At 41.1% G+C, this 12,517-nt stretch overlaps 2 protein-coding genes across 2 annotated transcripts; both read right to left on the minus strand.

The window, feature by feature from the left end:
• Positions 1-1,016, minus strand: LOC105065875 (olfactory receptor 4D1-like). Its single transcript, XM_010951071.2, has one exon. The coding sequence runs from the start codon at positions 934-936 to the stop codon at positions 1-3; it is 936 nt and encodes a 311-aa protein (XP_010949373.2). The 5' UTR covers positions 937-1,016.
• Positions 1,017-11,581: 10,565 nt separating this feature from the next.
• Positions 11,582-12,517, minus strand: LOC105065913 (olfactory receptor 4D2-like). The gene has a single exon (XM_010951111.2). It carries the CDS (start codon positions 12,515-12,517, stop codon positions 11,582-11,584), a length of 936 nt encoding a protein of 311 aa, XP_010949413.2.

Here is a 12,517-nt window from a genome sequence, read left to right on the forward strand (position 1 = left end):
TCACTTCCTGCTGCAAATCACTAGGCGCTTGCTTAATCTCTTCATGGCTGCCTGCATCTCCTGATTCCTCAGGGTGTAGATGATGGGGTTGAGCATGGGGGTCAAGACCGTGTAGCTGACAGACACAGCTTTGTCCATGGGGAAGGGAGTGAAGGGCTGGGAGTAGATATAGATACAGGGAATGAAGATCATAGACACGACGATGATGTGGGTGGTGCAAGTGGAAGCTGCCTTCCTCCTCGCCTGCCCTGAGTGGGACCTGAGCATCATCAGGATGGCAGTGTAAGAGACCAGAAGGAGGAGGAACCAGATGAGGACCAGCATCCCACTGTTGGAGATCATGAGGAACTCCAGGAGGGAGGTGTCAGTGCAGGCAAGTCTGAGCACTTGAGGAACATCACAAAATAAGTTATCCAGGATGTTGGGACCACAAAAAGGCAATGGGAGCATCAGAACCAGCTGGACGATGGAGTGGACAAAGCCTCCTACCCAGGCAGCCACCACCAGACCCACACACACTCGAGTGTTCATGATGGTGACATAGTGGAGGGGCCGAGAGATGGCTATGTACCAGTCATAGGCCATCATGGAGAGGAAGAAGACAGTTGCACCTCCCAAGAGGTGGAAGAAGAAGATCTGGGCCATACAGCCCTGGTAGGAGATGGTCTTAGTCTGTTGGAAGAAGTCCACCAGCATCTTCAGGGCAGTGACTGAGGAGAAACACAGGTCTATGACAGCCAGATTTCGGAGGAGAAAATACATGGGTGTGTGGAGCCGGGAATCAGAGGTCACCGTGACCATGATGAGGAGATTTCCCACGACAGTGGTGGTGTAGACAAACAGGAACACCAGAAACAAGAAAAGCTGGAGCTCCTGAGTCTGTGAAAGCCCCAGGAGGACAAATTCTGATACCCACGTGAGGTTGCCTGGTTCCATCGTGTCTTCTCCACACACCTAAAGAAAACAAACCACAGACAGACATGCATGAAGCTCTTAGTCCTCAAGGGCTCAGTTCAGTTGTCTACATCGAGATGATGGACATTCTTATGTACAGATCATTATACAAAGAGCTGATTACACAGCCTTGTCTCTGGAGGGTTCACTAGTTGGTGCTGGAACACACATTCATGATATATCTTAAAGCCATCCAGACACACATGCAACCTGACTTTCAAAGCTTCACTGTGATGTAGTGGTGGGAAGATACTTGGAATCCAACAGAACCAGAGTCAAATTTCAGAACTTTTATTTCCTTGGCATTTGACCTTGAGCAAGTTACTTAATCAGTTTCCACATCTGTAAGAAAAAAATGTGTTCTTTATAGAAATTGCCTAAGGGATTAAAAAAAAAACACATAAACTTCCAAGAGTAATGCCTGGACTAGTAAATGGTAATCACCTTCTCTGTGGATCCCCAACTCTAAAGACAACACCCTTCTTCCAGTCTCTAATACAGTTTTGTACCAGTCATTTTCCCTGCAACAGTCACCACATCATAATGTTAATGAACTTTTCATATGTCTGTGTTTTCCCTCCACAATTCAGCCACAATGTGCTAGAGAAATAGGTCTTCATTTCACAATTTATTTGTGCCCTGAGGTGGGCATCCTTGCTCATAGTCAGTGCTTGTAAGTACATGCTGTTAACTGTTGGGTCGGTGAAAAGCTATTGGGTGTGCAGGTTCAGGTAGGGGAGCCTCTGGACACAGCTGGACAGCTGGAACATTTCATTTCTCCCTTTACCAAGTGTAGGTGGTACCTTTCTGGGTGAAGCACCCAAGGTCACATGTGGAGACAAGTGGCAGAGGTGTAACTGTTTCATGTGTGAAGAAATAGATGATGAATATCTTGTTTGAAGGAGACTGAGAGCTCTTCTGAAAGGACAGCAATATCAGAGGATGATATTGAATCCACGGGTAGAAGAGAAATAAAAATGTTGAAGAAGAAATGGAAATAGATGAAGAATTAAAGAGAGGAAGGAAATTATAGGAAGGAAATGGAGGGTTAGAGTGAGTGAAGGAAGGGGAAAGGAAAGGTGGTGGGGCAGTGGGGGGATGGGACCAAAGGTGAAGAAGGACATGGCGGGTGAGAGATAGAGGGTGAGAGGTGAGTGTTAAATGGCCTCCCCACTCTCCCTACCTTGTCTCACCTCCCAGACCCTCACCTGACCTACGGGTCCCCATTATCTATCAGAGATCAGTCCCTTCTTATTATTCAATTTCATTTCCAGTCTACCTTCTACACAGCTATCCAAGCGACCTTTCTAAACGCTGATCTGAACACGTTCCTCTGTCACTTCTATTCTTGCAGTGATTCTCACTAGAGCCCCTTAGGAGCCACATCAAATACTTTGTGGATCAAGTCAGGGTAGAAATACCTGTTACCCATATGCATGCAACTCAGCAGTCATACAGGGCTGTAGAATGTAAACTCCATCTGCCTTTCTCATCAGTATCTCTTCCTTTAATGAACCTCTAGCTCTTTAATTTCATAGTCTTAAATATGCCACATATTTATTTATTTCCATGTTTGTTTCCTGGAATTTTGTTCCCTACTTTCTCAACCTCAAATGTCACCCTCCCTGCCTCTCCTGCCACCATTTCTCCCAGGCAGAACAAATTTCTCATTTCTCAGGGTTCTTTAAACACTTAGCACATACCTCAGTTACAGGTTTATCATCATTCTTTTTTTCCCAGCATCTCCCCTCAACAAACTCCACTGCAATGTCAATATCATGGTCAACCCAGAACTTGGAACAGCAACACTGCTGCAGCACATGCTCAGTAAATGTTGTCAAATTCATGAATTAAGTAGGTAATTGTTTATATGGAGATTTTAGAAGTGATTTTACTTTTCCTCTGTTCCCTATCTCATAAGGCCAGTTCTATGCTTGGTTGATGGGTTTTACATGCAACCTGAAGCAACTATTTTAATAGCATATCCCCCTCAAAATTGCTCCCCAAATCTCTCCTCTAACATTAGACTCACTACAATCAAGTCTATGTCTCTTGTTTAGTCTCCCCACCCTCCAACAGGTGTTTTCAAGAATCTGATTACCATTGACTTAACAGCCAGCGTGGAAACCCTAGTCTCTCACCTTCCTTCAGCCCCGAATGGGAGAAGAGAGTTCAGGAGTTACATCTTTCTAGGGCGTCCTCTCCATGTAGCTTCACAGGTTTCTGGTCTTTGCTCATACCTCACACACACAACTCATGGGATGACCCTGGGGAAGAGGGGATATCCTCAGGGAAAATTGGACTGGGCTCAGGAGGAAGAGCTGGAATGATCCCTGCTGGGGCAAAACAACAATGGGAGTTGTTAAAAAGTTTCTAAGTCTCTCAAAAACACTATTTGAAAGGTCACCTTGAGGGCAAAAATCAAACAGACAAAACAAAAAACCCCACAACAAAACAAAATAAAACAAAACAAATATCCACCAAGGACAAAAATTGTAAGGATTCATGCCATGTGGGATCAGAAGACCAATATCAGAAAGGACAGATTCCTTCAAAATTACTGGGGTTTTGGAAAGACCCAATTCACAGAACAGTGGATCACACACTTGAGCATCCATTAGAATCATCTGGAGGTGAGGTTAAAACTTAGAAACCCACACAAAGAATATTTGACTTAGTAGGTCTTTGGTGGAGCCTGAGAAGTGACATTTCTTTTTTATATATATATATATTAAAAAATCATTTTAACACATATAGAAGTATAGTCAATATACAATGTTTTGTCAGAGAAGTCATATTTCTAGCTATTTTTCCCGTGATGCTTATCTGAGACCACAGTTTAAGAACCACTGACTTTGAGTTTCACTGTTCTCTGTCAGGACAACGGACAGTTCTTTCTTCCAACATCATGTAGACAACTGGTTTGATACTTACCTAAAAAAATAATTAATTGATCTTGGACAATGTTATAGGTGGGAAAATGTTTGTATACCACATTGGAAACAAATCCTGTAAATTCCGTCTTTTCTTTTGTCAACGAGACCTGAAGGTTGATTTTCCAATTATATTCAGTTCTATTGCACCATCTATAAAATTCTACTATTCCTTATATGTGATTTATTACTCAATAAGATCCTTCCTTCCATACAAGGACTAGTGCAGGAAATGATATATTGTCTTATTATGATGAACTGGCCAGAACTGGACTTAACTGGCTTTATAATCTTGGTGTACCATAAAAACTGTAATTTCCCAGAGAGAATTTTCTGTTTTACATGAGATTTCCAGGGTGGTCTGAAATCTTTTGTAACAGATATTTATATTTAGAAAAATAAAATCCCTCTCATTTTTTAAAAAAAATCTTTGTAAAGCTCTGCTTTTTTCCACATACAAGAGATTCTAAAATCATTCATCCTTCCCAATATTTACAGCTTCAGTTCATTTTAAAACCCAGCCTCTTGTTAAAATAGCCTGGGGTGATGTTAGAGGAGTCAGTAGGTCTTATCCATCTCCTTGACCGTCAGATGTCACTGAGTGTAACATTATTAATAGTAACTAATTAACTTACCTGGGTTAATTCCTTAAGATTCTGTTTTAGTCCCTAACAAGAAAGCCCTTGTAACTTCTAGTTTATATATTTCTCCTCTCAAGGCACAAAAGTGACTGTAAGGTGTCTACTAAACCGTATCTCAACCCCAAAGTTGACTCCTCAAAGGCGCGATTATAGATGATTTATCTGTTTTAGAAAAAGATTCCAATGTGGCATGTTGTTTTGGAGTTATTGTACTTGGTATTGTGAAAGTTCAAGAAATGTTTGTGTAAAAAATTAAACAGAAATTTCTGTTAAGTAGAGTTGCGAGACCAGAAGGAGGAGCTTTCACACCCTGTGAAGAGAGCAGAGCCCAAAGGAAGAAGAAAGACTCCTCTTCTTTTCTGGCAAGAACTCACCCAATGAAAAGCCCTGGACTATTTGTTTACAGTAGCCTTCCCACCCTGCCTTTCTTCTCTATAAAAGTGTTCTTCTTGTCATACACTGAAGGACTTGCAAATGGCTCACCATGGGTGCAGACCCTGAACTGCAATTCTCTGCTGAACCTGAAAAAAAAATCTATCTCCCCTAGAGAAATATTTGGCAGTCAACATTTCTTTTAGGTCAATATTTGTTAGCACAATGGAAAGTTATTGTTTTGTAAGACAGGGAGAGCAGTGAGAGGCAGGTCTGGGTACATCTCAATGCTCAATGCTGAGGTTACAAAAATAAGACATACGTTCTCCTCTCAGGAACTCACAGGTTGATAGGGAAACAGATCCAGAAACACATCAATGCACTTCATACAGGTGCTCTACGTAGGGGAATGCTCAAGGGTTAAAAGGCTGAGCAAATAACCATGAATGGGAGAGGAAGACTTCCCAGAGAAGAGGACGCTTAAACAAAGGTGAAGTTCAAGTGTGTTTGGCAAACAAAGGAGGGAAAGTGTGTTTCTGGCAGGAAGAACAGAGGTCCAGAGGGGACATGGCACAGCATACCCTCATGAACCCTGAATGCCTCAACATGGCTGCAGCACAGGGGAAGAGGTGGGGCATTAGGGTGGAGAGGAGGCAGGGATCACTCTGACTAGTGTTAGGACACCAGGCTAATACAAGTCGATTTTACCTTGAGGGAGGAGAGATCTCCATGGAGGACGTCATGCTGAAGAATGACCTGCAGATGGAGGTCTCTATGGCAGCAAGGAGGAGGAAACAGGGGAGTTGAGAGGATGGACATAGTGGGTACAACTCCTTTGTTTCTCATATCCCATTTTGTCTCAGAGGAGACTTAATGAGGGCAGTTCCAGCTTTTCCTGTGTCCATGACTCAGTCCATCCCAGCTTCACAATCATCAAAGATGTGAGGAGAGTGAACAGAAGACAGCAGAAAGGGAAAAGGAGATGAGAGCTGAGAAAAGGAGGAGGAGGAGAAATAGGTAATGAAGAAAAATCAGGGAAATAAAGCCAATGAGCCAATAGTCATCCATGTCCCAATAATCTCAAGACACTGGTTCAGTGAGTCAGTGATGCTGTGGTCTCTCCCTCATGAGCCCAGATGGCTTCCATGCTTCATTATGGTGTATGTCCTCACACAGTCTCATTCAAAGGCTGGAGCTGAGCAATCTCATGGGCGTCAGTTTCTTTCTCCTCCTGCATCTCTTGCCTCTACTCATGGAGGAGAAATCTTTTCCAGAAGTTCCCTGCTTAACACATCTTTTGTGGTAATTTTCATTCCTGGATGACATGAGCACATGAGCATGCCAACTTGTAAGGATTCTGGAAAAATGAACACTTGTGACAGAGGACAAGCAAGGGAGAAGTGGTTGGGAATGGCTTTGGGTAAACACCCAAGAACAAGGCTATCTTCTTATAAAGCCCCTGGAAACAGGAATAAACATGATGGACCAGAGGAAAGAGAACGCTGATAGTGATGAAATTCTGTCTACACGGGAAAAGTCTTATAACTTCGGAGGTCACAGACTCAAATGAGAAAAAATGTCAGGTAGGAGTTTCTCTAACTAAAGAGGTAAGGAGGCTCATCACTCTCTTCATCCCAGCAAAATATTTGAGCATCTAAACCAAATACAGGAAAGCAAGTGTTTTCTTTGCAGAAACAACAACTCCAGAAAAACCCTCCATGTGTTGGAATGTGGGGGTCCTCCAGTAAATAGCTGATTTCCACCAGAACCCCTAAGGTAAAGTCTAAAGGCTTCAATACATAGAGGTATCAATTAGTATTTTATTGCCTTGCTCTTAAGTGTAGACACCCGAGGATCACCAGGAGTTTAATGAAGGCCACTGACACAAAAGGGAAAAACAAAAGAAATAGAAAAATGAATGAGAAGCAAACAGAGATTAATAGGAAACAGAAGTTTATACAATTAACATCCTTTGACAGAAGCAAGAATTTTTAATATCCATAATAAGAACAAGATGGTATAAAAAAAAACAGAACAAAAAAAGAGTTTTTGGAAATTAAAATACGTTGACAGAAATGAATACTTTAATAGAGTGATTTATTGATTTATGAGATTTAATAGAGCGATATACAAAACAAACTAATAGAATTGATGGTCCAGAGATAAATCATACATTTATGTTTAATGGATTTTCAACAAGGTGTCAAGAATATTCAACAGGTAAAGGAAAGTTTCTTCGGTAATGGTGCTGGGACAATTGGATATCCACATACACAAGAGTAAAGACAGACCACTATCTCATACCATATACCTAAATTAACTCAGAATGGATCCAAGACCTAAATATAAGAGCCAAAACAGTAAAACACTTAGAAGAAAACATAGAAATAAATCTTCATGAACTTGGATTTGGCAGTGCATACTTAGTGATGATACCAAGATACAAGCAACAACAACAAAATGATAAATTGGACTTCACCCTAGTTAAAAACTTTTGTGCATCAAAAGACACTATGAAGAAAGTAAAAAGATTTCCCCTACGAATAGGAAAAAGTATTTGCAAGTCAAAATTTTGTCAAGGGTCTAGTATCCAGAATATATAATGAACTTGTACAACTCAAGAAAAAAAAGACAAACAACATGATTTTTGAAAGAGGCAATGGACTTGAATATACATTTCTTAAAAGAAGACATGCCAATGCTCAACAAGAAAAGATGCTCAACATGAAAAGGTGCTCAGTATCATTCGTAGTTAGGGAAATGAAAATCAAGCCATGAGATACCACGTCGTAATAGGATGGTAATAACAATTCTACTACTACTGAATAACAAGTGTTAGTGAGGATGTGAAGAAATCAGCAGCTTCAGAATTGCTGGTGGGAATAAAAAATGGTGGTGCTGTGGAAAACACTGTGGCAGTTCTTCAACAAGTTACACATAGAATCAACTACATGACCCAGAAACTCTACACGTAGGTGTATACTCAAAAGTGCTGAAAACAGGTACTCAAATACTTGTACACAAATGCTTACAGCAGCATCTTTCAACAGATGAATGGATGAACAAAATGTGCTCTATCCTGACAGTGGAATATGATTCAGCCATAAAAAGAATGTGGTACTAATACATACTCCAATGTGGATTAACCCTATTAAACATTATGCTAAGTGATGGAAGCCAGACACAAAATATTTTACCATTCTACTTATATGAAATGTCTGGAATAGGTAAGTCCATAACAGAAAACAGATGAGTTGTTTCCAAGAGCTAAGGAGAGGGGAGGGAAGGTTGAGTGACTGCATGGTGGGTATGTGCTTTCCTTTCTCGGAGATGAAAATGTTTAGGCACTAGATAGAAGTGATTGCTGCACCGCACGTGAAAGTTCTAAATGCCACTGAATAGTACACTTGAAAATGGTTAATTTTATGTCATGTGAGTTCCATATATATATATATATATATATATATATATATATATATATATATATATATATATATGAAACTATATATTAAATATATATTAAACTATATAATATATATAATATATATTAATTTTGTGCCATGTGACTTTCATATTTGTGTGTGTGTGTGTGTGTGTGTGTCTATATATATATATGAATATGGGAGACAGGATCCTCACCAAGGGAGTTATAAGTGCGGAAAGGGACAAACACAATAAATTCTGTGATGTTCCATTGGGAATGGAAATAGCTGTGCAAACATATGATTTTCTCTAGAAGGATAATAGAGATGGAGAGACGGACAGATGGATGGATAAATATTGAATGTGAATGTGTTATATATATAAAAGCAGAACTAGCACCCAGATACTGACTTCTATATCTGGACTGTCTCCACTCAAAAGAAGCAGACCTGTTAACTGAAATACTTGATTCCAGAGCTGAAGCAGACAGTACAGGGTAAGCCTGGGCCATTTCTCTGGGCCAGGAATGCAGGAGGTGCTGAAAGAACAAAAAGAACACAGAAGCCAGCCTGAAGAGACTTTGGCCAAATCTGGGGGCAAACTGAGCATCACAATAAGTAATCATATCAATGGGTTATAATTCAATGAATGGAAAAAGGAAAATACAAGTTCACACAGATAGAAATAAATAAATGAGTAATGGGAAGTTTGATAAGAAACCAGATATTGACATAGTCTCAAAGTACCTGCCCACAAACTATTTGCTAATTTCCAAAAGAAAATGAGTGGCTAAGGTGAGAAGCCTAACAAACACGTCCTTGGTCAAGTGATCAAACTGATGGGACACAAGTAATGGGACAAAGCAAAATCCCACCTCACAGTCTGCAATACGAACACAGCGTGACTCCCGGGATATTCCTGGCAAAGTGACAAAGGTGCATCACCTGAGTCTAATCATCATGAAGCATCAGACAAATCTAAACTGAAGGATATTCTACAAACTAATTGGCCTATAATCTTTGAAAGTTCCAGGATAACAAAAATCACAGAGAAAATCTTGCGGATCAAAGGAGTCTAAAGAGACATGACAAGTAGATTTAACGCATGATTTTGAACCAGATTCTCCTTGTACGAGACTTTGTTGGGACATTTGGCAAATCTTAAGTAGAGGAGAAAGATCGGATTCAGGCAATTGTTACTGTATCCATTTTAATGTCTGCATGACAGTATTGGAGGAAAATGACTTTGTAGAAAAGGCACACAAACAGTCATCAGGCTGGCAACTTACCTTCAAACTTCAGGAGTGAAAAAGGCCTTTGCACTACTATACATGCAAGTTTTCTGTAAGTTTTGAGATTTCTAAGATAGCTTAAATAGTAAAAATGTTTAAAGGTTAAAATAAAAGAACTATGTATCTTTATGTCCTTTGGGTAAGAAAAAGTTTTTGTTATTAGAACTCAATAAGATTTAATATTAAAATCAAAGTTCAATATGCCTGACTACGTTAAAACTAACACCAAAAACTAACACCAAAAGAAGACAAACCACAAATTGGAAGATGGTATTGTAATAAACAGAGCTAACAAAGGTCAGTGACCAACTTATATATGAACCCTACATTAACTAGAAAAAGTCAATAGAAAAGAGAACCAAAGGCATTCATGGGAAACCTGAATGCAATAACAATATGGAAAGAAATGTTAGGGAAATTGAAATCAAGATGATAATGGAATACTACTTTTTTAATCAACTTAATTGGCAAAAATTAAGTCTGACAATATCAACTGTTAGGAGGATGTGAATTGATGGGAACACTTCAGCGCTGCTGGTTAACATATAATTTGGTTCAACAATTTTGCAGAAGAATCTGGCGCTATTGGGGAAAGGTAAACCTCTGAGGATCTCGTGACTCAGCAATTCCACCCAAGCTCTATACCCCAGAGCTCCTCAGCTGGACAACTGGAGACAAGTCGGAGAACACGACAAGGAGCACTGCTTGCAATAGCAAAAACTGGGAACAACCCCAGTCAGCTTCGGAACAACCCCAATAAGCTTATCCTCACAATGGAATCGTATCCAGCGGTGCAAATGAGTGAGCTACAGCCAAACAGAAAAACATGTGGAGTTTAGTAACACAACGTTGAACGAGAAAATAGCAAACCCCAGAGTGTTATGTACAACCTGGGATTTGCATGAAGCTCAAAAAAAGCAAAACAAAACAATATACTGATTACATTAAGATGTGGTGGAACTAGTTTGATAAGCAATGGAATGACAAACACAACATTCAAGAAAGTGGTTTCAGCTGAGACGTGACGTGATGGAGAAAACCTGTAGGAAGCTTTAAGGTTTTGGTAACTTCTGGTTCTTGAACTGAGTAGGGTGTCCATGAGTGTTCATGGAAGATAATATAGTGCTGTATAACTTCCATGTACTTTATACATAATCCTTTGCTTGTAATAAGTATTATACCATGTTAAACTACATAGCAAACAAATCTGAATTGTCATGATAATTTCAAACTTGAAAACAAAATAAATATACTCACATGGTTCACTCAGTGTTTTCTCACAGTTTTTTGGATTTTTAGAAAAATATTTCTTGTGCTGCACAATATATCCTTATAGTTTACTTCTTTTATACGTGGTAGTTTGTACCTCTTAATCCCCTGCCCCTTTCTTGCACCTGCCCCATTCCCTCTCCCCACCGGTAACCACTAGTTTGTCCTCTGTATCTGTGGGCCTCACAATTTTTTGGATTTGATTCTTATAATAAACCTGGAGGTCTGGGTCAGAAGGGCCAGGTGGCTCAGCCATGGTCATCAGTCTGGTAAGAGATCGGTTAGAGCCTCAAATGTAAGGTTTAAGACACTGAATCCTAGGCAGTTTCCAGCAACCCAGAATCACAGCAAAATGGGGTGCTGGGAAAAGAAGTCAAAATACAGAAAACAGTACCACTCTTCTGGGGAAATCCTGTCATCCTAGGAGGAACCTGTCCCCCGGAAGGCAGAAAGGAGGGTGTGGCTTTCCAAATGTTTCCATGAGAACCTATCTTATTGTCATAAGGGTGTTCAAATCAACCATTATGAACAAAAATAAGGATATTACTTATTTCCCTAAAACTCAGAGTCATTGGCTCAGTTGCAGTGTGCATTCACTTCTGCAATGACACATCCACAAGCTATAAAGTGGGCAGATACAGCAGCCCCCTCTCCACTTTATAGGTGGAAAACAGACAAAGAGAAGTGACGTACCCCTGTCACTCCCCTTTACAAACCAGCCAGCATCTCCCTAATCTCTTCACTGCTGCCTGTACCTCATGGTTCCTCAGCGTGTAGATCATGGGGTTGAGCATGGGGGTCATGACCGTGTGGCTGATGGACACAGCCTTGTCCATGGAGAAGGAGGTGAAGGGCCGGGCATAGAGGTAAATGCTTGGCATGAAGACCATAGACACGACCATGATGTGGGTGGTGCAGGTGGAAGCTGCCTTCCTCCTCGCCTGCCCTGAGCGGGACCTCAGCATCACCAGGATGATGGAGTAGGAGATTAGGAGGAGGAGGAACCAGATGACATCCAGCATCCCACTGTTGCAGATCATGAGGAACTCTAAGACCGAAGTGTCTGTGCAGGCAAGTCTCAGCACTTGAGGAACATCACAGTAGAAGTTGTCTAGGACATTGGGGCCACAGAAAGGCAGAGGGAGCATCAGAGCCACTTGAGAAATCGAGTGAACGAAACCCACCATCCAGGCTGTCACCACCAGCCCCACGCAGAGCTGAGTGTTCATGATGGTGACATAGTGGAGGGGCCGGGAGATGGCAACAAGGTGGTCATAAGCCATCACCGACAGAAAGAAGACCATGGCACCTCCCAGAAAGTGGAAGAAGAAGACCTGGGCCATGCAGCCCTGGTAGGAGATGGTCTTCTTCTCAGAGAAGAAGTCCACCAGCATCTTTGGGGCAGTGACAGAGGAGAAACAGAGGTCTAAGATTGCTAGATTTCGAAGCAGAAAATACATAGGTGTGTGGAGCCGGGAATCAGAGGTCACTGTGACCATGATGAGGAGATTTCCCACGACAGTGGTGGTGTAGACAAACAGGAACACCAGAAACAAGAAAAGCTGGAGCTCCCGAGTCTGTGAGAGCCCCAGGAAGACAAATTCTGATACCCACGTGAGGTTGCCTGGTTCCAT

This window comes from Camelus bactrianus, chromosome 16 (assembly GCF_048773025.1).
Source record: "Camelus bactrianus isolate YW-2024 breed Bactrian camel chromosome 16, ASM4877302v1, whole genome shotgun sequence".
Classification (NCBI taxonomy): domain Eukaryota; kingdom Metazoa; phylum Chordata; class Mammalia; order Artiodactyla; family Camelidae; genus Camelus; species Camelus bactrianus.